The following is a 27,942-nucleotide window of genomic DNA, read 5'->3' as shown; positions in this document are numbered from 1 at the left end:
GGCAAAGAGTTCCTTTTCATTTAAATATTTATCAGGTAGGAGTGGCTGTGTGGTAAGTAGTTTGCTTATGAACCACATGGTTCCAGGTTCAGTCCCACTGCGTGGCACCTTGGGCATGTGTCTTCAACTATAGTCTTGGACTGACCAAAGCCTTGTGAGTGGATTTGGTAGACGGAAACTAAAAGAAGCCCATCATATATGTGTTTGTCCCCCCCCCCCCATTGTGTTCAACGTTTTTTGATGTCCTGTACCCATATATGCATGTATATATACATATATATGTAGGTATGTACATACATGTATGTATATATGCATATATTTATATTATATGATCGAGCACCACGCATCCTTTTCCAAGTAAGTTTTATCTATCTATCTATATACACACACACACACACACATTTTCAGACACTTTCTTTGGTTTCACTTGTGTATGACTGCCTTTATCAAAGTTGACTATGTACTTGGAATCGTCAAGTCAAGATAGGCTTGTGCAACACTTCCTTTTCAAACTACTAAACAAATATAAAAAAAAAAGGCAAAGCAATGAATTCTTTAAGGTCATTCATCATCAGATTACCTATTTTTAAAATTTGAATGAAAATAATTTCATCACACTTTATATTTTCCTCTGTTCCTATAGTACCCGGCAGTCAGATGGCATCGGAGATTCTTTCTGATAACTCTTTTGATGTATTATCCAAATATGTTTCTTCACCAACAATGGATGCTATTAAAAAAATGGGTTTTACACACATGACAGAAATTCAGGCTAAAAGTATTCCTTACTTACTTGAAGGAAGGTGAGTATTATTACGTTTTACATGTCTTTTAAAATGAAGACATAATTAAACAATATCAGTATTAAGTGTGTGTGCCTTGTTTTCATCCAGAGATTATTTAAAGTTAGATATATATATATATATATATATATATATATATATATATATATATATATATATATATATATACATATACATATATATATATATATAATGTTGAAACTCCAAGTAACAGCTTTTGTTATATTTCTGCTGCTTTTAAATAAAGTATATATATATATATATATATATATATATATACACACACACACACACACACACACACACACACACACACACAGTAGATGTATTTCTAAAATTGTAGCATAACTGGGGAATCTCAGAGATTTATCTTTTGAAATTTACTGGCTATATTATATTTTATTTAAGTAATGGGGATTTTATTTTTGTAAGTTATAGGAGCAGACTTAATTGTGGTTTTTCTCAACCACCTGGTTTTGAGTTTAGTCTCACCATGTGATCCCTTGGGCGAATGCCTTCTACAACAGCCCTGGGAAAACCAAAGCTTTGTGAATGGATTTAATTGATAGAAGCTGAAAGAAATCTATTTCATATATATATATGTGTGTGTGTGTGTGTATGAGTTGGTGTCTCCTTGTTATGACATCACATGAGTGTTTTAAATGAGTGCCACTGTCATGCAAGTGCTCTTCTTATCCAGTCTTCCGTGAAAACATGTTGAGCCGTAGAGAAATATTAACATAGCTGGAAACAGGTGTGGGTTGATGACAGAAATAGAAAAATCTGCCTCAACAAATTCATCTGACCTCTGCAAGCATGGGAAAGTAGACATTGAAACAATGAGGATGATGTTACTTTTAATTAAATTAAAGAATCACTCAAAAAGCAAGTCAGTTTCAAGTAGTCTTGGGCATTTCTTTAAATGTAGCTACTGGTGAAGGATCAAGATGCAACCTGTTACGAATAATTTGGTAATCTAAGATGATGATAAAATCAGTTGAAATTTACACTTTGTGTTAGGTTAAATTTACAATTTTTTAGAATTTAGATAGGTATTTGTCATCTTCCTTGTAAGTATTAACACTTAGTAATGCTACCTATCCAGCCATCTTCTTTGCCCTCTATTCCTGGGAGGATTGTATTAAACTATTCAGGCACCTCCTCAATAGGGTTCTGTTAGAAGCAGCCGTTATTAGGCTTTCCTGCTGGATTCCTAGGTATGACCAACTAAGACTCTGTATTCTTCCCTGCTACATCCTAATCATGTCTGTAATACCAGAGTTGTGTCTCTCAATGTGTGGAAGTAGGTTGGCCTGGAGAGACTCTCATGCACCTATTTATCCTCCAACTCAGTTTCACATGAACAATTATTTAGAAACTAAGACATTTGAATTGTAGTCAGTTCATTTCATCTTACTTGTTCGTAAAATTTATCAGAATTATGTATGATTTTCTTTCTGTAAAATATTTGCTTGTGAAGATAGAGGAATAATAAGTATTTCTATTTATGTTGCTTAAGGATCAGATAGTGGTGGAAAATATCTGAATAAAAATTGAATGAGGGTAGACTGTCTTTTGAGGTTTGTTTTTTCTTATGGCCTGGAGAACATGCAGTACTCTGTACAGGGCCTCATAGATTGGTGGATGGGATGGAGGAAGGCACCCTCAAACCAGAGTTCTGGCTCAAATGCTTGTAACAGTCGACTCTGCTAAAGGTAATCAGGGTGTCAGGTTATGCAGGTGGATGAGGACAGTTGCATAGAGAGATGCTGATAACTTAAAGTGGAGGGAAGTTGTGGAAGAGGGAGACCCAGGAAAAAAATAAGACAAAAGTATTGGAGGTCGATCTCAAAAACGTTGTTGCATTGATGTACTTGAGAAGATTCACCCATCACAACAGAATTGAGATCCTAAAACCAAGGTGCAACATAAAAAGCATTGGTGTGGGTGCTGGTGCCATGTAAGAAACATTGATGGTACCACATAAAAAGCACCCAGTACACTCTGGACTGGTTTAATTTAGGAAGGGCATCCAGCTGTAGAAACCAAGTCAAAACTGACTATAGGACCTGGTGCAGCCCCTGGTCTTACCAGCCGCTGTTAAACTCTGTTCAACTCATTCTAGCATGAAAAATGGACATTAAATAATGACAATGATGGTTAACTTCATTTATTGATAATTAAATGCTTTAAAAAAAAAACGTGTGATTGAAATATTTCTGATTAATTTCCTTTAATTTTTCTATCTAACTAGAGATTTGATGGGAGCTGCTAAAACTGGAAGTGGCAAAACATTAGCTTTTCTGATTCCTGTTGTTGAACTCTTGTACAAACTGAAATTCATGCCAAGGAATGGTAAGTTGTAATTCTTTATCAGTAACATTTTCCTTCAACCTTTTAGCATTTAAGCTGACCATGTCCAGCCAAAATATTCTACCTGTTTTATGTCCAAACTGGCCTTACCTGGTCTCTCACACTAAACTTATAATCCTATTCTAAAAATTAAGTATTACCTCATCAAAGTCTCAAATCTAAAAAATAATGAATGGTTAATTCAAAAGCATTACATTGATTGTAATTTGGATGCTAAAGGGTTAATGATGCACCTAGATAAACTTCTTGAAATCAAACTTGTTGCATAAGTATCAAAATTATTGGAAAATTATAGGTATCTATAATGTCAGTGATACTTCATTTAGAAGTTCAAACTTATCAATTTAGATATGTGCAGGTCTGGTTGTTGGTCGAGAAATTCATATCTGGTTCAGTCTCATTGTGTGGCACTTTGGGCAAAGTGTTTTCTATATCTCTGGGTTGACAAAATCCTTGTGGATTTGGTAGACTAAAACTGAAAGAAGACCATTTTATTTATGTGTTTGTATACATTTGCAACTGGTTGTCTGAAAATGCTGTGGGTGGTGGTGGTGTGTTGCCAGTTGGTTCTGTTGAACCATCTGGGCACTTTGATATCTTTTGAAGCTATGTGGGATAAGTGATTCCTTACTTGGAAAACAGATAAGGGGTAGTGTCAGGAAGGGCTTTTGACTATAAAATAATTCCTCAAATCATGTAATTATCTAACCTATGCAGTCACGGGAAAACATGTAAAATGGGCAAATGGTTTTAACTGAAAATTCTGAATCCCATTAGCTCCCATTGCCATCATTGTCTTGTGTCCATGCTTCTCATTGGTTGGCTGGAATTTGTTCAGGCAGACTTTCCACGACCTGATGCCCTTCTTTGTTGCCAACCCTCACCTGTTTCTAAGTAAGGTGATATTTCCCCATGGCCAGATATATGTTATGGAAAATTGGAAATGAAGGACACTCCTGCATGACAATGGCACTCTGTTAGTTTGGTTTTGTCTGTTCCATGCGTTTGGTAGTGATGACTCTTGAAAAGATGCACAGCTTAGCTAAGAAACTCTCTTGTTTTTCAATTGCCTCATTCATTCAACCTCATCTATTCTCTAAAATAATTCTTTCTTGTTTGTTCTAATCCTACAATGACTAACTTTGTTTCTTGGCTACATGTCTGTACTTTTCTCTAAAATAACACTTAAAATGACCTTTCTTAAACTGTAAACCTCAACTCATCAAATAACTTTCAAATTTGTGATCTCCCCCTCTAAAATAACAATCCTTTCCTTTGTTTTTTGACCTCATGTGTATTCTGTAACATTCACTAAAGTAATTTCTTTCTTTCCTGTCTGTATCTCTTATTTCTTATTGCAATGGTAACTCACTACTATTTCCCTTTGAAGCTTAGGGCAAAAATGCTGCCTTCTTTGTCCGGTTCCGGACAAAGAAGTTTGCCAATGTTCAGCGACATGAGGACCAGAGTACTGAAGTATTTCGGATTGCAAGACAATGTGTGAGAGAAAACTGTGATGTCATAGGAGAGAAATGTGTCCACATGGATGATGGTGCCCTTGTGTTTAATGATTCTGCTAAGAAAAATGCTTGAACATAAGAAACATCAAATGTGGTGTGCAAGAGAGGTGACTGCGCTGTTATGGCCATGTGTTATGTATGAACGAAGACAACTGTTTGAGGAAGAGCCACTCCCTAACTGTAGAAGGAACCTGTAGAAGAGGTAGACCCAAGAAGACATGGGATGCGGTGGTGATGCATGACCATCGAACATTGGGCCTCACAGAGGCAATGACAAGTGACCGGGACTCTTGGAGATATGCTGTGATTGAGAAGTCCTGGAAACTGAAATAAGATTACAGCCATGCATGTCTGGTCCTGTTAAGAATATCCCTGGTAATATGATGTGCTTCAGAAGACCTGTTGAGTCAGACCCCCTGACTATCCAAATGTGGTCGATGCCAGGTCCGCCCAACTGGCTCCTGTGCTGGTGGCACATAAAAAGCACCAACCAATCGTGACAAATGCCAGTACCCCTTGAATGGTTCCTGTGCCGGTGGCATGTTAAAAGCATCCACTACACCCTTGAAGTGGTTGGCATTAGGAAGGGCATCCAGCTGTAGAAACTTTGCCAGATCAGATTGGAGCCTGGTGCAGCCACTGGCTCTCCAAACCACAGTCAAAACGTCCAACCCATGCCAGCATGGAAAATGGGTGTTAATCGATGATGATGTGATCGGCATGGAGACAGTAACACTGCCACTTTCATACATACAACGCAATGGGCTGCTTTCAGTTTCCATCTACCAAACCCACTCACAAGCTTTTGATAGATCCAAGGTTGTAGTAGAAGACACTTGCCAAAGATACCATGCAGTGAAATTGATCTTGAAACCATGAGGTTTGGGTGCAAACTCAGCACAGCCATGTGTGTGCCTATAGTTAAACTTTTTAAATTTACCATCTCCAAAGCATCCATAATAAATGCAATAAATTTTGTAATTGTTTATCTTGTAATCAAGTTGTATAAAGTCATATCATCATCATCATCGTTTAGCGTCCGTTTTTCCATGCTGGCATGGGTTGGACAGTTTGGCCGGAGTCTGGGAAGCCATGGAGGCTGAACCAGGCTCCAGTCTGATCTGGCAGTGTTTCTACAGGTGGATGCCCTTCCTAACGCCAACCACTCCGTGAGTGTAGTGGGTGCTTTTTACGTGTCACCGACACGGCCACCAGTCAGGCGGTGCTGGCATCTGCTACGTTTTGGTGGTGCTTTTTACGTCACCAGCACAGAATCAATTTGTATAAAGTGTACTTTAAAAAAAATTAGCCAAAAAGCTTTTGATCCAGATGATGTAATTCTATATTTTGTCCAGAGTACAAATCAAGCTAATTATTGGTACACTGGTACAGACTAATTATATGTGGCATGTTCAATATCATTTATGCAATACTTAGTAATGGTGCTTAGTAGAAAATCCTTTATAATACATAAACCACAGCTCTCATAGTGAAGGCTAATCCTGTGACAATGTGTCATTGTAAAAGAAGCACTGACCTTAGTATTTCAAATATGCACAGTCTGTGATTTTCTGATTTATGGACAACTTTTGCAGGTACCGGTGCCATTATTATATCTCCCACTCGAGAATTAGCCATGCAGATCTATGGAGTGTTAAAAGAGTTGTTAGAATATCATCATTTTACCTTTGGATTAATAATGGGTGGCACCAAGAAAGATGATGAGGCTAAAAGATTGGTGAAAGGAATCAATTTTGTTGTTGCTACTCCAGGTCGCTTACTTGATCATCTTCAGGTAACCTTTGATTTTGATTTTTTGTCTTGGTTTATTTATAAGTGTGTCTTTTGTTATACTTGCTGTTTTAGTTTGCGTTGTGTTTTTTTTTTTCATCTGAACAAAACAATCTATTTGTTACATTGTATTACATCCATTTCCCATTCTAGCATTGGTTGGATGGCCTGTGTCAATTCTTATTTGAATTTACTGGTCTCCTTGACAGTTGAGGAAGTCACATCTCACTCATGTATTTAATTTTGGCTAGGTTTCCACAGCCGGACAACCTTCCTATGACCAGCCATTTAAAAGAGTGTATTGAGTGCATTGGCACCAGCAGCTGAAAATTTACCATATCCTTGACGTAGATAAAGGGTCATCTCATCCCTCAGCTGTTTTTGATCTATCACTAACCACTTTACAGAGTGTACCATGAGCATTTATCAAGGCATCAACACTAGTTGGTTGCCTTTTGCCCTGTAAACTAAAGGGTGCTAATTATTTTATGCTGTATCTGTTGGCCCAGAACAACATGTCCAAGAGAGTGAATACCTGAACAGGAATGTGTTTTAAATTGTTGACTGCAGCAGTTGCTTGATCACAGTCACCTTTTGGGTGACAGTCACTGGTTGATAATATTAAACAGAAGATATAACAATGTTCTAAAAATATTTGGGACGTATTAGTTTGAATAGCAGTAATTGTTTGATAACATAATCCTTGATTTATAATAGAAAGTTTCCACTGCATTTAAATTTTAGGAGATAATGTAAAGGGTTTCTGAATATGTAATATAGTCTAAGACGATGTAAGAATGAAAGATTAGTAGTCATATACTCACAGAGTTGATATTTAAAATCTATTGGAAAGTTTGAGTAGATCCATAAAAATTTCTGTATGATAGCAACATGGTCAAGGAAAACCTTAATGTTGTCAAAAAATTACTATTTTTTATAGCTAATGACTGACTGTTTATATACAGCTTTTATGTCTTTCAACATTTTTATTCAATTGTTCTTTTTGAGCCCCCAAATCAGCTGATCAAGTTCATTTATGAACAAAGGCATTCTAGTGTGACTTTCCCATCACATGGCCACATTAACTAATATATCCTCCTTTTCTTTAGATGGTAGAATGTAATTTAAGCGGGATTTTGCTGTCATTTCTAGTAAAATCAAGCAGCCACATATAGTTTGTTCAGTGTTAATTCTTTTCAACATTTCCAGTACTTTAAATAAGAAATTACTATTAATAATATATGGATTCTTGAAATTCAAATTAATTGGAAAGAGAAAGGTGATGTTTGCCATCTCTCATTTTAATTGGGTGTAGGTTGAGCTGTATGGTTAACTCTTGTTACCGAACCATCTGAGTCCACCCCTTGTCTATAATTCAAATTTCCTCTCTTTGGAGAGGGAAAATCTTTTTTGCTAATCTATAATTCAAACATCAAGTATTTTGCTAAATTCTTCATTACTAAAAAAAATTAATTATAATTAAGGCTGTGTATTTCAAAAGAAATGTGGTAACAAAAGCATTAAGAAATTTTATTTTACATGACACCAGGTTTCATTAAGTTACACAGAACCATGTGCAAGTGACTTCTACCATATTCTTGGACCAACCCAAGCTTTGTAAGTTAAACTGGGAAGGCAGTAATTGTGGAAGATCATTGGACAATAACCTATTTTTGGAGGTTAAGCTTAATTCACTGCCTGGTTTAATTTCCAGCACCACTGTCAGTGCTTTTATCGGTGTCTACTCAGTTGCAAGCATTTGCATGAGAATAGCTCACAATATTGATGCTCTGCAATTTGCGAGTCATGGGCACTTATCCTTTCTTCCTGGGTCAGTTATAAATCCACTTTGTGGAATGATATTGAGTAAAAAAAAAAATGTCCATGTTTAATTTTTTTCTCTGTATCAAATTTTGTTTGATTAATTTTTTTATCCCTCTTTTATTCAGAGCACATCTAATTTTATGTATAAGAATCTCCAATGTTTAATTATTGATGAAGCTGACCGTATACTGGACATTGGTTTTGCTGAAGAAATGAAGAAAATCATTAAAGTGTTGCCAAGTAATTACATTTCTCATTTTCTTGCCCTTCAGTAGATTGAAGCCATTATTTCCATTTTGCTTGCTCTCTAGCTTCATAAAACCTTTGTTTTATGAAGTTGATATAAATTATTGTTTATTATCTGTTTGTGTAGTGATTCGGTTCCCTGAGGAGCTGAAGACTAAAGCTGCAGCTTCTGTGTTGAAGGGACAATTATCCTCAACAGAAGATTTTTCAGTTGTATTTCTGTTCACCCAAGAGAACAATAGAATGTTTTCATACCATCTGCAATCTCCACAGCTAAGACTTTCGCAAAGATAACATAATTATCTATATTACACATGTTTAACCCTTTAGTATTTAAACCGGCCATATCCGGCCAAAATATTTAATCTGTTTTATGTTCAAACTGACCAGATCCAGGCTCTCACACCTACCCTACAATGTTATTCTACATTAAGTAATTACACCATCAAGATCTTGAAGATATGAGATAATGCATGATTAATTCAAATCAATAGGGAATCAATAAGCATTATGTTTAATAGAATAATCTGAACACTAAAGGGTTAAAGTATCCTAATTTATACTATGTTCCATATAAATACATACTGTTTAGCTAACCATATGGCCGATTAAATCTGGAAGGCTGTTAATGTTATATCCTGATCAGCTTCTGCTATACACAATGATTTAGAGGAATAGTTCTCTCATCATTATCGTCTGTAATCCTTTCATCTACATGATTACATGTTTCAGGTATTCTGTTTTATGTTGTGTTCTACATAAATATATATATATACAAATAATTTTATTGTTTTTACGGAAATTTGCTTGTTTTTCTGTATTTTCCTCTTCACCAGAAAAGAGACAGACAATGTTGTTTTCAGCCACTCAGACAAACAAAACAGAAGATTTGGCTCGGATTTCCCTCAAAAAGGAACCTATCTATGTTGGTGTTCATGACACTAGTGTTCAGGCTACAGTCGAAGGACTAGAGCAAGTAAATATAACGCTTTTTATTTCTCAAATAAAAGAGAAGAAAAACTGTTAGGAATATTTATGGTTAAAATCTTTAGTGTTGGACAAAAAAAACGCTTTATGCTAGTTATTTCCAGCTCTTTTTGTCCTGAGTTCAAAACCTCCTGAGGTCAGCTTTGTTTTTCAGCATTCCGGTTTCAGTAAAATAAAGTACCTGTCATATACTTGAGTCAATGTATTATAATTAGTAGTTCCCTTTCCCCCCATTTCTGATCTTGTACCTTCTGAAGTCAGTAAAATAAAGTACCAGTCAAATACTGACGTTAATTAACTAACTAACCTCTGCACATTACAAATTTTAGGCATTTTACCTATGTTAGAAATTATTATTTTTGCGTTGTTCTTTATTTAGCAATTGATGAAAATTTGCATATTCTTGAAACAGTTGGAACTATGTAGATGACAAGGTGTGGTTTCACAAATCCTTTATTGCACGAGAAGGAATTTTGAAAATTTGCTTTCTCATAATTTAAAAAAATTTCAATAAGTATTTATATACTCCTGAGGAAGTTTCTCAAAAAAGAAAAATAACTTTATTTTGCACTCGCACGTCTGTGTGTGTGTGCAAACAAAGAAGCACAAGTATACATATCACACATTGCTGTATGAGATACATCAAGGTTTTTATACCAGCAAATTAAAAGGGTTTCTGTATACTTAGGTAACCCATTAGAAATGGCAGTTAGATTTCCACATGTTACACCTTACTGTCTTAAAACAGGATGGGCACATTGGTTACTTGTATTCCTCAGTATACAAAAAAGATTGGTTGTTCATCCTTGCTTTTCCTGTCATTCCAATGGCTGTGTGCATTCTATGAATAGGTAGGGAATGCTCTACAGCTGACATTGAATGGGAATAATCATTCGTCGTGTTATACGAGTCAATGCCTTGTGCTGGGCTGACCAATATCTTGTGAGCGAATTTAGTAGAAGGAAACTGAAAACAGTCCATCATGTATATATTTGTGTATCTCTCTCTCTGTATTTGTCCACCCACAGCTTGTCAACTGATGTTTTGTTTAGAGCCCCATAACTCTGTGGCTTGGTGAAAGAGACATACATAATTACTAGATTTTAAAGCAAAAAAGCAAGTACTGGGGTCAGTTTGTTCAACTGAACTCTTCAAGATGGTGCCCCAGTATGGCTGCAGTCCAATGACTGAAACAAGTGAAAGAAAGGTGAAGTGTTTTATTGAGGTTTTAGAAACTGAAATATGTATGATTGTTTTAATTTTTGTCATTTATTTCTATACCTTTTCTCCATTTTTAGGGCTATGTTGTATGTCCAACTGATAAACGATTTCTTATGCTCTTCACATTTCTCAAGAAAAATCGCAAGAAGAAATTAATGGTGTTTTTCAGTTCGTGTATGTCTGTAAAATTCCACCATGATCTGTTTAATTACATTGATCTCCCTGTAATGTCAATACATGTAAGTAAACTAATTTTCACCTGAATGTTGACTTGTTGAAACTACAAAGTGAAAACTTTTGTTGAACAACTCAATATTTTTTATAGTAGTAGAAAGAACTAATGTGAGATGACAAAGGTATGCTATGTAGTAAGCATTGAGATTGAGTATATGCTCTGAGGATAACCAGCTGTAGTTTGTTACCACCACTTTTGGAAGCCTTGCTAATATATGTCATAGATGTTCCTCTTCTTCCTCTGAGTAAACTATTAAAAGAAACAAAAACTAATCCTGAATAATAACTTAGAGCTGTTGTGGGCAAATTCCTACCTGTGGGACTTTCTGAATGGCACTTCTAAAATTTTTTATAGTAGTGCAGCCACATGATGATAAATCATGTCTCATGTGGCTTATTTCTCAAAAACGGTTTCCTATGCCTAACTTATTTGTATTATGTCCGTTTTTCCAAGCTAGCATGGATTGAAGGAATATGTAGAGGCTGTTTTACAGCTGGAAGCTCTTCCTGTTGTTAACCTTTACTTATGTAATGGATTTTTATTTCAGTCATCTTCAAAAATACAGTTTTGGAAAGATCTGTTAGCAGTGGATGACAACAAACATCCCTGGTTTTTTTTCACAATACTTTTCAAAGGTGTGGTGCATAAGCAGTACTTTTCATATGTACAAACACACACACACACAGCAAGCTTTCATAGTTTCTGTCTTTCAGTTTTACAGTTATTGGTCAACCTGAAACCACAATAGACACTTGCCATCTTGTAAGGTAGAGCTTAAGACCATGTAGTAACAAAAGCAAACTCCATATCCATGTAATCATTATTTGATGTTAACATAATAGTTTCATCATCATCATTTTACGTATATTTTCTGTGCTGGGATGGGTTGCGTGAGTTGCCATTGTTGGAATTAACACATATTTGGTGGTGCTGTTCATCTAGATGAGCTGGAGAACCACATCTCACTTGTGAGTGTCATTTCTGGCTTGGTTTCCGTAGCTGGATCCTCTTCTGAATGCTAACTACTTCTACAGGGTGTACGGGGTATCTCTACTTGCTAGCCGACTTCTTTTGGTGGTGGTGGCAGTGGCTGTTGTTGTTGAGCAAATCAATGATAGTGATAAGTCCCTTTTATGGGATGAATGACAGAGGGACTCAGCTTTCTCAGACAAGTAGAATAGAACAGTGACAAAGGACAGTGTGAAACAGGAGAGAGAAGCCAGGATGTGTAGATGAAAGGCAGCAAGAGTAAATTGGCAAGCAGTATGAACAAGGTGGTGACCAGCAACACTGGAAGGGTGATTAAAAATATCTAAATTTTTGAGTCTTGTTTTCTCCTTAATAATATTTTGTTGATGAATTTTTTTTCTTTTTCTTTCTATTGACTTAAGTTATGTGTTTTCAATACAGGGGAAACAAAAACAAAACAAAAGAACTCAGACTTTTTTCCAGTTTGTCAATTCAAAGGAAGCTATTTTGCTGTGCACCGATGTTGCAGCTCGAGGTTTGGACATTCCAGAAGTGGATTGGATTGTACAGTATGATCCTCCGGATGATCCGAAAGTAAGTAGACTGAAATTCTTTTACTCCTTTTCTTATCCATTGTACATAGATCTTATTTATTTATTTTTTTTTTTTGTTGGGAATAATCATCTGTTTGCACATTTTTTTTTTTCTATACTGGCATGGATTTAAGATTTCAGAAGTATTATTTTATTTGACCCTATAAGCTCATAAGGAATAATCCCTTTTATATCCTACCAAACATAAAAAAATTTGCTGGGGTGGTACATGTTTTTGATTTGGGTCAAGTTGATATCTACAACTCCTGATATTGCGGTAAAGAATTTCATCAAGGCACAATCCAGTTTAAAAATGGTGCTAGAGATTACATGTATGGAACTGTTCCTAGCAGTCAAGCCTTTGTTGAAGATTTTTGCTGTAAGAGTTCAAGGAATTTTTTTCCCCAACTTCAAAGTTTTTTCAGCAACAGTCATAGAATACACACAGTTTCAAATACAGATAATTTCAGTTTAAATATATAAATCTTACACTGTGGCTGTGCTGGAGCATGCACCACCTTCTGTGATAGTACATTATATATTACTACAGTACATGACTGCTACATATCCTAATGGCTTTGGAAGGACAAAAGCCATAGTTAACTTTGACAGTATTTGAACTCAGAACATGAAAGATGTTATCAAATTCACTCACTTAGCATTTGTGAGCCAGAAGCTTTAGTAGAAGGCACTTGGTCAAGGTACCATGCAGAGAGACTAAGATTGAGACCACATGGTTGCAGAAACTAACTTAACCACATAGCTATACATACTAATTATTGGTGGATCATTACGTCTGGTACATGTTCCAGCTCTTTGCATTCAAGCCTGCTGTATGCTTAATCCATTGACTGGTTTTACACCACCACCTGGTCCATGGTTTTCTTTAAGTGCGGATTCAGCTTAGACCAGAACGCTTGTGATTAAGTAAACTCCACCAAAGGACAATTTTCACTCTTTCTCTACTACCAATCTCAGGAAAGGGTAATGGGTATTGCCCTTCCCTTCAGACTAAGCTAAAAATAGCTGGAATCATTTTAAAACCTAATGAAAAGAAGAAACAAGTTTCTGTTGAATAGTGACAGTTATGGAAGATAACGTAAAAGGGCACCGTTCGAGCGTGATCGTCACCAACGTCGCCTTACTGGCACCTGTGCTGGTGGCATGTGTAAAAAGATTCGAGCGAGGTCATTGCCAGTACCGCCTGACTGGCCCCTGTGCCAGTGGCATGTAAAAAGCACCCACTACACTCTTGGAGTGGTTGGCGTTAAGAAGGACATCCAGCTGTAGAAATATTGCCAGATCAAGATTGGAGCCTGGTGCAGCCGTCTGGTTCGCTAGCCCTCAGTCAAAATCGTCCAACCCATGCTAGCCTGGAAAGCAGACATTGAATGATGATGATGATCAGCAGATGTATCCTTGTTAAAGTGTTAGTAATTGAATATCTAATTAATTAATACAGACTTGAATAGGCACAGGCATGGTTGTCAGGGTACAAAGTTTACTTGGCATCTATGTAGTTTCCGGTTCAATTCAACTGTATAGCACCTTGTGCAGATGTCTGCTTGTGGGCTGAAGTAGACAGAAACTGTGTGTTTGTGCATGTCTCCTATAAACAACATGTTCTGGAGTTTGGCTGTTTGATGTGACACAGAATGCTGCTTTCGATAAATCTCATCTAACCCATTGCAACTTGGAAATTGTGGATGTAAAAAAATTATGTTGATGATGTGTATGTGTAATATACTGGTTTAGAGATAAAAGAATTGTTTCAGAATTATAGAATTCTCAGAAACCATAAAAATTATAAATGAGGGTAAGTACTTCTAATGCTAGCAAAATAAAAAAAAAAGTGTATAAAATACTTTTATACAGCTGAAAGTAAACATATTAGTTGGTGGTTCGTGTATTTTGTTCATTAGCAATTATTATTAAACCTTTTCTATGGAATGTAATCTTTCCTTTATCTACTGAGGTGTTAGTGATTGTATGACTTTGTAGGTATAGAAAATGTTACATTTGTTGGTGTAGAGAGAAAATTTTTTTAAAAACTGAATTGTCAGTTATTATCTACTCTGTCTTTGCCCTAAAAAACCCTTATCTGTAATAAGGTGAACCAGGATGTTAGAAATTTATCTATGATTAAAAGCATTGTAGCCTTGAGCCACCTATCTGTTTTCCTTTTAACCTTTTAGCTTTCAAATTATTCTCTCAAATGTAATGCTTTTTTCGTTTTTAATTTCTCATATATTATTTTATAGATTTAAAATTATGATCTGATTGTGTATGTCATAATGATATTGAGGAGTAGGTGTGATGGGCTGGATCTGGTCGGCTAGAACATAAAACAGATAGCATATTTGAGCCGAAGTGGCCAGTTTAAATGCTATTGTTAAATATTGTATAATCTCTATATATATAAATGGCAAAATGTCTGTGTGTCCTTTATACAAATCCACAATTTTTCAGTTAGAGGCCTCGCACTTTCTATGGTCATTCAAAACCGTCCAAGGGTGGTTGTGCACATCTTTACATTTCCCCAGTCACCCCACAAAGGCATAAAAAAATCAATAGAAGTGACTTGTCTGTGAATTTTCTATCCAAAACCCAATCAAAATGCCAGCTAGCTGTATGTAATTGGTCGGAGATTTGGACAGTACTCGCATGTATGTGCGCACACATGCAGCTGTATATGCATGCACTAGCACTATGATCCGGCAACGCTGGGTTATAGTGCTAGTTGTATTTTATTGCATCAAAGTACTAAGTTCAATTCTTTTTGGGAAATGTGAGCTGAAGTCCCAGATTTTATTGATGTAATCCAGTAATTGATTTGTCTCCATGAATATGAATGTTGTAAAAGGAATCCGTATTGTTTACAAAACATGTTTTGTTATTTCAGATTGTAATTAGAGGCATGTTCAATTTTCTGAAATTAAAATTCTTTTAAATCTCTTCACAGGAATACATCCATCGTGTAGGCCGGACTGCCCGTGGAGAAGGCTCTACTGGAAAAGCCTTGCTAATTTTACAACCTAACGAGTTGGGGTTTCTAAGATACCTTAAAGCTGCCAGAGTGACTTTGAATGAGTATGAATTTACTTGGAGCAGTATTTCTGACATCCAACCACAGGTTTGTAATATATTCCTTTTGTACTTTAAGATGTGTTGTCAGAGTAGTTTTGTTTAAGTGAAATTATTCAGAATTAAAATTTCATGGCAATTTGTGTCACTACATATTTAGTATGCTGAGTATATATAAAAACTTTAGTAAAACTGTATTTTATACTTTCTGTTGAGTGTTGAACAACATACATTTTTAAGGCTAACCAAACTGAAACATATCGAGAAAATCACTGAAAATCTGAGAAATTAAACTTACCTGCGTTTATGAAAATAGGTTTAAGACTTTTATATGTCAAGGTTGACCATGTACCTGCTGCTTATTTGCATAAGCCTGGGCAAATTTTTATTTTATAAGGAAGACTGGCAGTTGCCATGCATGCAAGTCTCCCTATTCCTTGCCACTGATTTTAGCCAAGAGAAAGCTGCCAACTTGGGCACCAGTATTATTGCAGGTGCTGCTGTCAAGACACAAAGAGCCAGAACAGATACAAGGCATCTTGCTTGATCCACTAGATATTTCAACCAATCTACTGCCTGGATTGGTGCTTTTTTATTGACCCTGAAAGGATGGAAGGCAAACTTGACTTCATCACGATTTGAACTCAGTATGTAGATAGTTGAAATAAATAACGTGAGACATTCTATTCTAAGCCTCAAATGATTGCTAGTTTACTGCCTTAAGATAATATGTATTGTAAATAAGTTTGGTGAACTGGTGTTATATAAATTCCCAGAGTAGTTGTAGTCTCTTAGAATTGATTGAAGTGTCAGACTTACAAAGAATCAGTTTATGTGAACTTTATGATATTGAAATGGATGCTGAAAGTGGTTTTTCATTCTCCGTGTATTTTTTAAAATTTCATTTTCAGTTAGAGAAATTAATCCAAAAGAACTATCATTTGAATAAGGCAGCACGAGAAGGATATAAATCCTACATCCGAGCCTATGCTTCAAGTAGCATGAAGGACATATTTGATGTCAATACCTTGGATGTTAAGGCTGTAGCAACAATGTTTGGTATGGCTAATCCTATTTATGTTGACCTTGGTATCCTTTTCTTTTTAATCTTTGTTTTATCTCCTATTTTTCTGTGGATGCTATTGTTCTGTGTCACAATCAAAGTATTTATATCGATTTTGTGTTTTTTTTTTTTTTGCTGCTGTTATGTTATTCTTTCATTCTGTTTCATCATCGTTTAACATCTATTTTTCATGCTGGCATGAGAGTTAGTCTATTTGACTGCATCTGGTGATCCCCAGAGCTGCATCACGATCTATTGTCAGCTTTCACATGAGTCCTATGGCTGAATGCCCTTCTTAATGCCAACCACTTTACAGAAAAAAGAAAGTGGGGTGAGTATTTGAGAAGGTAGTTTGGTGATATTATGCAAGAGACAAAACAGAGATAGTGACACCTTGCTATAACAGAAGGTGCCTGTCATGTCGGGGTTTCTGGAGAAAAGGTTAGATGGAAGTAGTGGGGTGCCAGCACAAACCCCTTGTTTCTATATTTTGTCAGGGATGGGGAAAAAAACTCAACTGAAAGATGCTTTAGTATTTTTTTTCATTAGAAATGTACCAATTTGTCATTGAATATTTTAGGCTTTCAGTCACTAACTCGAAGAGCTCAAACGAAAGCTACTCTTATGTTTTAATCTCATGCTTTACATTATCCAAATTCACATTGTACCGAGGTATACTTGTCGTCCTGTTCTAAATTCAATAGCAGTAATATCATCATCATTGTTTTTTTTTTTCTGTGCTGGCTTGAGTTGGATGTGGCTTCTTGAGACAGTATGTTGTGGCTGGATGCCCTTTCTCATGCCGAATCTTACTTTATTTCACTGATTTGAAAATCACTAAGTTGCAGGACTGGTTTTCTGCCCAAGCAGTATTAATGTAAAGAGGAGGAGGCAGACTTCTATTTATACACAAATACATGTATTGGGTCATCCCATAAATAATGCGCTTTGTTTCAATTGCATGAACTAAAAGTTGGAAGGGGACGGGATAAACTACCTGCATCAACTTGCTATAAAAGCAGGTAGTAATTTTACCTTGTCCTTAGTGCAAGTTTTGAAGAGTTTCAAAGCTATAATGGAAGTGACAAAGCATATTCACCATATTTTGGAATATTAATGCAGTTTATGGGGATTGAACAGTAAGTGTAAGCCAGTGCTAATGGTGGTTCCAGAAATTCTGAGCCAGAAGTTGCAGCCTAGAAGACGTGCCCCATCCTGGAAGATCTTTAGAGCTTGACAAGGAAGTCCTGCAAACCCTGGTGGAACAAAATCCCACCGTAACTGTTGAGGAACTAGCAGAGAAGCTTGGATTTGGTCCTTCAACCATTCATTGAATCTGTGTGCCATCGGAAAAATTGGTTTAATGGGTTCCTCACAAACTTTCTGAGTTTGCAAAAAGTGAATGCGCGCTCTTCTTTGCTGTCACATTTCATGAATGAACCTTTTTTGGACCAAATAGTGACTGGTGACAAGAAATGGGTTCTCTATAAAAATCTCAAGAGCCATAGACTGTGGGTAGGGAGAAGAGAAACCCCAGGCTAAAGAAGGTCTTCATTCACATAAGGTGTTATCTGTTAGGTGGGATATGAAAGGTTTAGTCCACTCTGAACTTTTATAACAAAGGAGATCTACTGCAAGCATCTTGGGCAGCTTAAGTTAGCACTAGAAGGAGAACGACCATCTTTAGTTTCAAGACGAAAGGTGTTCTTCCATCAGGATAATGCTCGACCACATACAGCGAGGATGACATTCCAAAGGTTGGAGCAGTTTGAATGGGAAATCATGCCTCATCCTCCAAATTCGCTGGACATTGTCCCATTTGATTATCATTTATTCTGCAGTTATCAAAATCACTTGGACGGGGAAAAAAAATGAATTTTGTAGATGAGGTCAGAATAATACTGGAGGAGCATTTTTCATCACAGACAAATGAATTTGGGAAGAGGGGCCTTGCAAGTCTACCAGATAGATGGAAGAGCATTGTAGAAAATGAAGGTGAGTATATTTTAGATGAAAAAAAGAACTTTATCTTAATTTTGAAAAATAAAAAAAGTATAAAAAACCCCACACATGACAGGCTTCCATTTCCTTCTACTAAATTTCATTCCTAAGGCATTAGTCAACCCAAGTCTGTAGTAGATGACCCTTGCCCAAAATGCTCCACAGTGAAATTGAACCTGAACCCACTTAGTTGTGAAGTAATGTTCTTAACCATACCACTGTACCTGCACTAATTAATATATTAAACCCAATTAATTGTTAAGAAACTTGCTTCCCAACCGTGTGATCTTGAGTTCAGTCACATTGCACAGCACTCTGGATAAGTGTCTTCTTGTATAACTCCAGGTCAAGCAAAGTTTTGTGTGTACCCTTATTTTGATAGATGTACACTCAAACATGGCATGTTGCTTGTTTCCAGTTTTTCCATAAAAACAGGTGAGGGTTGATGACAAGAAGGGCATCCAGCAGTAGGAAATCTATCTTAACATCTTCCACCTGACCTTTGGTACAAGCTTGGAAAAATGAACATTAAATGATGGTGATATGACTACCATAATGTTAAGATTGGTCACTATTATCTCACAAGTTTAGATCTTATATTATTGAACTTGGTGGGGTGGGGACACCAGTTTCATATCTTAGCTATAAAAATGATTGCTTCACCTGTGCAAGTATAGCAAAGAGGCTGCAAAATGATCTTTTTTAATGTTCTAATTTTTTGGCTTAATTATGTCTTTGAAATTATTTCAGAATGTTTTACTTCAAAGAGCTATTTCCTTAACTTTTTGTCTCAGATTTTCAAAAGAAGAAATCGAAGGACCAAAGAGCTTTGCCCAGAGGTAAAGCTGACAGATCTTTTGCAAAGCGCAAATTTGACCGAAGAGTATTTAAAACAATTGGCAAATAGTGTCATGTTTAATAACCTGCATCATGTATATTCATACACATATATTTAATAAATGGATTTTAAAAAAAATGAAAACTTTTTTCTTTTTACAATATTTTGCTTGTGCATTAATTTCATAGAAATTATGAAGAATTTATGTTGAGCTGGCCAAGAAGCGTAAAATCCAAGCCCTAACTGCAGGCTTATTGAGAAATTTTAATTGGTGATGCGTTTGTGGCTGGGCTTCCATTGGACAAAGACTTCTCGAGTCATCAGATGACAGCTTAGAAACACTCTATATATTTCTTTACTACCCACAAGGGGCTAAACACAGGGAACAAACAGATTAAGTCAATTATATCGACCCCAGTGCGTAACTGGTACTTAATTTATCGAGCCCGAAAGGATGAAAGGCAAAGTCGACTTCGGTGGAATTTGAACTCAGAACGTAACGGCAGACGAAATACGGCTATGCATTTCGCCCGGCGTGCTATTGTTTCTGCCAGCTCGCCGCCTTCAATACTATTACCTTGCTCAAACCATAGAGGTGGTTACTGAAGATACAATGTATTGCAAGGCTCAGCTGTTAACAATGAAACACGCCTTCTTGCAGAAACGTCTGTTAAAAAAAAAAAAACAATGCATAGCGAAAATCTCCATTTGCAGTCACAAACAGTATGGGACAGCTGGTACCCATTAAAATTAAGAACAATGCACATGATCTTCTAAGCATAGGTTCTGACAAGACATTTATAGAAACAAATCTTCTTGCAGCCTGGGGATTACAATACAATCATACCAGCCCAGAAAAAGTTAACCTAGCCAACAACACAGCACTGGGAACTAAAGGCAAATTCAGTAGCAAACTACAACTGGGAAATAACACAACATTAATTTCCTTGTGGTTGACTACCTTGTAACTCCAATCACCATCAACACTCAGCAGTCACAAAAGACCTCAAGCCCGTGTCATTCTGCATGTCTGTGTCAAGCCTCAAATGCATCATGTATGAACTGCTTCCAGCCATTAAGATCTCTAAGCTCAAACCAATTATTACAACTTCAAGATGACACAGGAGACACAGGATTTATTAAGCACGAAGTAGGCAGGTTACTTTCAAAGGACATTCAGGAAAACCATAGTCCTTGGCAAGCTCAATGCCTTGCAACATCTGATGGAAGGAAGAAAAGATTGGTTATCAACAACTCAAACACTATAAATATCTACATACAACTGGATGCCTATGCTACCCATCGGATCGATGAGCTTCTAAATGAAATAGCAGCAAACAATGTTTTTCAGCAACATGACAGCTGCACATCACTGAGAACTAAATTGAATGATAGGCATTTTTGCATTTTATGCAAAGAGAATACCTCAGTGTTCCAAACTCACCATTCCACTTTCAAGAACCAGAGAAAATATCAACAAAGTAGGACTACCCGAAGAAGTAAAAACAACTGCATCTCTCAAGATGCATTGGTAAAGGCCAGACTTGCTATTCCACTACTCAGAGTACCACTTACTATCAGAATAGATGCTTCCAACCTAGCCTTGGGAGGGATGCCATCACAAGGAAGGCCAGAGGCCTTCTATTCAAGGTCCCTTTTAAAGACAGGAAAACACCAATCCATCATCGAGAGAAAAGCCTGCACAATCATAGAATGAGGTCACAAATGGGACCACCTAATACATGCTTCCCCATGCTGCAAAATCATCACCAATCAACACTCAGTAGCAATGGTCTTCAATAAAGCAAGGGATGTCAAAAATCAAAAATGAAAAACTTATATACTGGCACTTGGACCTCTCAGATATAAATTACATAATCTACAGATCAGGAACTCAAAACAAAGCAGAAGTGCGGCAACAAGAGACACTACAACACTGGCGACTCATCACAAACAACTGTGCCACCCAAAAATGACCTGCCATTCTCCCTCAATGAAATCCTGTGAAATGACACTTGCTCTACACGCAACAAACAAACCCAGCTGCCACAAGCCCCTTATGGGTCAGTTAATACAGGCACTGAGACTATGGGAATGCCTCTCAATCAACTTTGTTGGTCCCCTGACATCGACCACATAATACTGCTACTTATTGGTAGTAGTTGGTGAGTACTCAAGGTACCCGTTTGCCTACCCATGCAAAGACATCTCCCTATTGATCTCAAGGCAATGGCCAATGTGAAAGGACCAACAGCACCTTGTGAAGACCATAAATATATCAGTTCTCTACAACTCAATAAAGGACAATGGTTGGCAGCCCTTCCTATGGCACTAGCAGCCATTTAAATTTTCAAGATCATCAACAGTGAGAACCATCCTACCTGAATTCCTCCAGAATACCAGAAGCACAATCCTGCATTGTTGACATCTCAGAAATAAGGGGTATCCTCTTGTAGAAAACATTAAAATTGTTGGAGATGATTTCCCCGTACAATTTGGAAGTGGATGAGTAGACACAGTGTCAATACACAATCTTGCTCCAGTAGGACAATCTATCAATCAAGGAAGCAACGATAGCACACAAACACAACTAGAGCTAACTTGACAAACAGAGTCTGACATGGAACTATGAGATCCACAAATAATCAATAAACAAGGAACCGACCACGATGGTACACCGACAGATCAACAAAGAAATGGAGTTCACAGTCTAGCACATGAAAACAAAGAGTACCTGAATGAGAATAATAGAGGTAACAAAACTGGCAAAGTGTACCAGCTATTCAAGGACAAAAAGAGACAAGAAAACTCCCGACTGGGACAAATTATCAAGACCCCTTTTTATCTAGAGGAGTCTGTTTTGGATGCACCATGACTGACTTTTTCACTCAGCAGAGAAGAGTGTTATGAATTATAATATCCTATCATTAATTCCTTTCTACAATAGTAAATAAGAGATAAAAATATAGACATATTTTGTATTGAGTAGGAAAATGCAGCCTAGTGTTGAATGACATTGATAAATGGATGCTTTCTTTGCCTAATATAAAACAATGAGTCTTAATCATTGGACAGCCATGATTAATGGATTAGATGGTGAGCAAAAGTTTGAATAAAAACCTTCTTTAAATTAGTTTATGACAATTACCTTACTTGGAAATAGGTGAAACAGTTGCCGACAGGAAAGGCATCCAGTTATATAAAAATCTACTTCAACAAATTCTGTTTGACCCATACAAGAATGAAAAAGTGGACATTGAAATGATGATGTGTGTGTCTGCTGGACAACCAAGAGTTGATTTCTTAGCAGCCCCTGTAATTTAGAATTTTGATAAAGAGGTTGTTAAACTTTAAAACATGTACTAGAGTAAAAGTGATAGACTAACCTCATCATGGCAGTGTTACATTATGCTACAATCCATTAACTAAAGCCAGGTTTGTGCTCTGTCAATAGAAAAGTTGTAAAAGTAGCAGAGACATTCAGCTCAAATATAAAATATTGAGTCTGAAAGAGCATTTGCTATGACAATAAAAAATGCATCAAAGATTAGGAATATGATTACATACTTCATAACTAAATAGATAAGATATCGATTATATTTTTATCTACAAAAGCCTTGCCTGTTTGTAGTTGGTATCATTTAAATAAAATTGCAACTATCATAATATATAAATTTTACGAGTCATTTATAGCCAGTCTCAGGGTACCCACTACAGCCACTCAATCTGCTAGGAATAGCAAGCAAATTTCTCTCAAACAAGTGCCATTTTGTTATATAGCGAAACTATATCCCTCCCAGTAAAAAGTGGTAGGAAGCAGCCATTCTAAATAGACCAGTAGCCGGCCGTAAAGACGGGGTCGAGAGTCAACAGTTCTAGTCAGTGTCTTGTGGAGCTATCAGCAATAGTAAGGCAAGAAGTTAGTGTATTACTATTACAGTACAAAGAGATACAATGGTATCCGATAACTAGTAATTATTGTGGCTACTACCGTAAAACAGTAACTACAGTACAACGGCAGTCACACATCAGACCAGTGGGAGAAACCCCCCACCTTACTATAGTAGTAATGAGGAAAAAGAAATTTACGCAGTGAAAAAAAAGACATTCGCATGGAGAGTTTAAACTAATTCATGTGGGAAATTAGATAACTCAACAAAAACCTTGTGCAAACTTATGAAAAGCATGGAAGCCTTGTTAGCTGGGGTAGTTGAGCTGCAAAAGCAGCAACAACAAGGATTGCAGCAGCAGATGTTACAACTAATGAAGTTGATAAGCAAACCGGAGAAGACATTTTCACCTGACCATGTAGCAAATTCCATAAGCGAATTCAGATATGATCTTGAAGAAGGAATAACCTTTGAGGCTTACTTTCAAAGATTTGAACAAATGTTTGAAAAAGAATGTTGGGATCGGACAGACAAAATGCAAACATGTCTAGTTTTGAGAAAACTAGTGACAGCAGAGCATGAGAACTATAGTAACTTTATATTGCCACAAAAAAGCATCTAACATAAATTTTGTATGAAATGCTTAGTGAAAAGAACTCACTGTTTAATACTAGATGGAAATGTTTAAACATAGAAAAGAGCGAAGATGAAGACATCACTACAGAAAATTCGTGAATTTGAGAATTAGACACTGGAAAGTGAATTCACCTGAGAACAAATGGGTAAAGCAAAATTATGTAGTCCAAACAAAACAGTGTATAGTGTTACAGGAAGAAAATTATATTTCACAGGTGAACGCATTTGTAATATAATGTTCAAAGGTTGAACCAAAAGGTGAATGCTTACGTGTTGAAAAATCCATGAACTTATTTGGCACAGAATGTATGAAGATATTTAAATTATGGGATACAGATACACCCATAAGCGTTTTGTGCAATAATGTAAATGGAGCAGTCAAACGATTGAACAAGGTTGATGAACTGAGACAAAAAATGAAAGAAACTTTCCTAAAAGATTTTTTGAAAGGTTTAGGCTGATGCACAAAAATAAAAGCAAGGATTACAATCAAAGAATTATTCAACACCTATTTTCAAGCGCAAATAGAATGGGCCACTTGTGGCGGTAGACTGGGTCAATAAAGAACTAGAAAGGTTGAAAAGCCTGAATACAATTGTAAAGATACAGATTGGGCAGCACCAGTGATCTACATAAAGAAAAAGATGTACCTTCAAATTCAGCTAGAGGAAGATTGCACACATCTACTAACAATCACACACCCATAGATTGTACAAATTCAAATGATTGCTGTTTGGAGTAAAAGTGGCACCTGCCATATTCTAACAAATAATGGATGCAATGTTAAGTGATTGCAACTTCGCCATTGTATACCTTGATGACATTTTGATAAAGTGTGAGTCCCAGGTGCAACATATTGAACACATAAAGAAAATATTCAAGAGAATAAGTGAATTTGGGCTAAAACTGGCAGAAGGAAAATGTAAATTTTTGATGGAAAAAATAAAATACCTAGGTCAAGTAATTGATGAAAGTGGACACAGACTGGAACCATGAAGGGTGATAGTACAAAATATGCTATCCCCCAACGAACGTGACAATGCTACAAGCATTCCTAGGCTTGGTAAATTATTACCAAGTGTATATCCCAAATATACAAAAGGTAAAGGCACCACTTAATGAATTACTAACAAAATATGCCAAATGGGTTTGGACAGAGAAATGCCAGAAAGCATTTAACGAGTTAAAAGATGTGTTAATTTCAGAGTTGTATCTTATGCATTTTGACCCAAAGTTAGAGATGCTAACAAGTATAGGATAGAAGCTGCGCTCCTACACATGGATAACAATGGCAGGAGAAAGGCCATAGCTCACACATCAAGGACATTATTGCCAGCAGCAAAAAGCTATAGCCAGATTGAAAAAGAGGTGTTGGTTATTATATTTGGCATGAAAAAGTTCCATAGGTTCATTCATGGCAAACGTTTTTGGTATCTAATAATGATATACGGATCTAAGAAAGGAATCCTGACATATATGGCAAACAGACTGCAGTGGTGAGGTACCATTCTATTAAACTATGAGTATAGAATGGAATATCTGCCTTGAAAGAAGTTGGGACATGCAGATGGTGTGTCTAGGTTAATTCTGAGAAAAAACAAACAAGCAGCACTAAAAGCGGAAACATAAAAAGTGATGTGGAACATCGTGCGTGAACTACCAGCAACTCTGGAAGAAATGACAAATTTATTAATGAGACAAAAAGAAAACTGTGGTAGATAAAAGTAAATAAAGAAAGGTCTGATGCAAAGAACCGCCAAGATGTGAGCAAGTACTAAGATGCGATGGTGTACTAAGGTATGCTAAGAGGGTGGTCATACCACAGACGTTACAAATGAGAATGCTAAGAGTTCCATGTAGGACACCCAGGCATCTCAAGAATGAAAGGGCTGATGTGAAGTTTCGTATACTGGCCAAGCATGGACAAAGAAGTTGATAACCTGGAAAATGGCTGCAGAGGATGTGTGCTAGCAGAGAAAGAATCTTGGTGGTTCTTTGCATCAAACCTTTATTAACTTTTATTTCCCACCGGTGGCACATAAAAAGCACCAACCAAACGTGGCCGATGCCAGCGCCGCCTCGACTGGCTTCTGTGCTGGTGGCACATAAAAAGCACCATCCGAATGTGGCCGATGCCAGACTGCCTTGGCACATAAAAAGCACCCACTACACTCACGGGAGTGGTTGGCATTAGGAAGGGCATCCAGCTGTAGAAACACTGCCAGATCAGACTGGAGCCTGGTGCAGCCCCTGGCTTCCCAGACCCCGGTCGAACCGTCCAACCCGTGCTAGTGCGGAAAACGGACGTTAAACGATGATGATGATGATGATGAGTTTTCTACAAAATGTGAACCTTGGCTGGAAGTGAAAATACCATGGTCCTAATTGCATAACGATTTTGCAGGCCAGGAAATGGATATTATTACTTAACAGTAGAGAGGCAGCTACAGGAAACGGCCTGAAGTCACGATTTGCAAAAGACTAACCTCATTTACAGTAATGAACTTCTTACACGAGCTGTTCGCAAGATTTTGTGTACTGGATATAATTGTCTCAGATGTATCCTGTGTGGTTAGGGAGCTTGCTTCCTACCTACACGGTTTCGGGTTCAGTCCCACTGCGTGGCACTTTGGGTAGGTGTCTTCCACTATAGCCTCGAGCCGACCGGAGCTTTGTGATTGAATTCGGTAGATGGAAGTTACTGCCATGTGTGTATGTGTGCGTATAGCTGCTCAGTGCCTCTCCGAAAGAGAGAGAGGGTATCCTGTGAGTTTAAAAGATTCTGTGAGATGTTTGTTACAACATAAAATTATAGCACCGTAACACCCTAGATTGAATAGAAAGACTGAATGGTTCGTGGACCCCTTTAACAGAGCCTTAAAGAAAGGTAAAGGTTCCGGTACAAAGTGATACAATGGTATCCAATAACTAGTAACTATTGTGGCTACTAGCATAAAACAGCAACAACAGTACAATGGTAGTCACACATCATACCAGTGGGAGGAACCCACTTTACAACATATTTAAAAAAAAACATTATTCCTAAAAACAAGATAAGGTAGGGTGGTCACGTCGGGAAAGCTTTTGATTACAGATCTGCTTAAACAGTTAACCTGGGGTTAAAGAACAAACTAACGTTTTCACATGACCTCATACTTGTCTTAAAATGACACTGGAGGAATATATCAACTCCATTGTCAATAAGGAATTGATTTTTGCTTATTCATACACATGTAATTAAATGAACTTATAAAATGTCAAAATCATTATTGATACAAGGGTGGGATAGAATTATTAACTGTAAATAGAGAGAAATCTTCCACCTCAGAGAAAGAAATAACAGTGAAGCAAATACTATTTGTTAAATAAATTGTTTGATAGCTCAGTGTTTGCTTCTAATAATAAGGGAAAATATATTAGAAAAACTATCAAAATATTCAATATAATTTGTACTTAATTACTTAATGTAAGTGTGTTTAGGAAAAGAGAATCTCACCCCCGACAAAACTACAGTTTTTGAAGTACTTCACTAACAGCACAACAGCTGGCATCATTATACATCAATTAAGGAACATTGTTAATGTGTAAATGTTGTGCTACATTGAGAATATCTGAAAACTGTTGAAGGAGAAAATAGCAAAGCTGTCCAGATTGATTGATTAAAGTAGTTTTACTCATGAATTATGAAAGTTCTCTTTAGTTTAACCCTTTCATTACCAACCCAGCTGAAATCGGCTCTAACTCCATCATATAAATGTTTTGTTTTCCTAAGTTTTGAATTAAAATCTTCCACCAAACCTTAGTCACAATTTATGTTCCTAACACTAGCTGAATGATAACAAAGTTATTTTACTAAATTCTTTGTTAT

General features: G+C 36.7%; 1 protein-coding gene across 4 annotated transcripts in view; it reads left to right on the top strand.

Moving 5' to 3' along the window:
- LOC115215791 (ATP-dependent RNA helicase HAS1) overlaps positions 1-19,686 on the top strand; it is a 33,043-nt gene extending 13,357 nt beyond the window's left edge. For all 4 annotated transcript variants that reach the window (XM_029785091.2, XM_029785090.2, XM_036506159.1 and 1 more), the window contains exons 7-16: positions 644-803; positions 3,058-3,158; positions 6,292-6,491; positions 8,437-8,551; positions 9,394-9,533; positions 10,843-11,004; positions 12,411-12,563; positions 15,525-15,695; positions 16,558-16,735; positions 19,505-19,686. In XM_029785091.2, the coding sequence (XP_029640951.1) occupies positions 644-803; positions 3,058-3,158; positions 6,292-6,491; positions 8,437-8,551; positions 9,394-9,533; positions 10,843-11,004; positions 12,411-12,563; positions 15,525-15,695; positions 16,558-16,735; positions 19,505-19,617 (1,493 nt within the window). In that variant the 3' untranslated portion in view covers positions 19,618-19,686. The remainder of the gene's footprint in view (positions 1-643; positions 804-3,057; positions 3,159-6,291; positions 6,492-8,436; positions 8,552-9,393; positions 9,534-10,842; positions 11,005-12,410; positions 12,564-15,524; positions 15,696-16,557; positions 16,736-19,504) is intronic.
- Positions 19,687-27,942: the final 8,256 nt, after the last annotated feature.

This window comes from Octopus sinensis, linkage group LG9 (genome assembly GCF_006345805.1).
Source record: "Octopus sinensis linkage group LG9, ASM634580v1, whole genome shotgun sequence".
Taxonomy (NCBI): domain Eukaryota; kingdom Metazoa; phylum Mollusca; class Cephalopoda; order Octopoda; family Octopodidae; genus Octopus; species Octopus sinensis.
The sequence above is the reverse complement of the archived record's forward strand: the minus strand, read 5'-3'. Positions and strand labels throughout refer to the sequence as shown.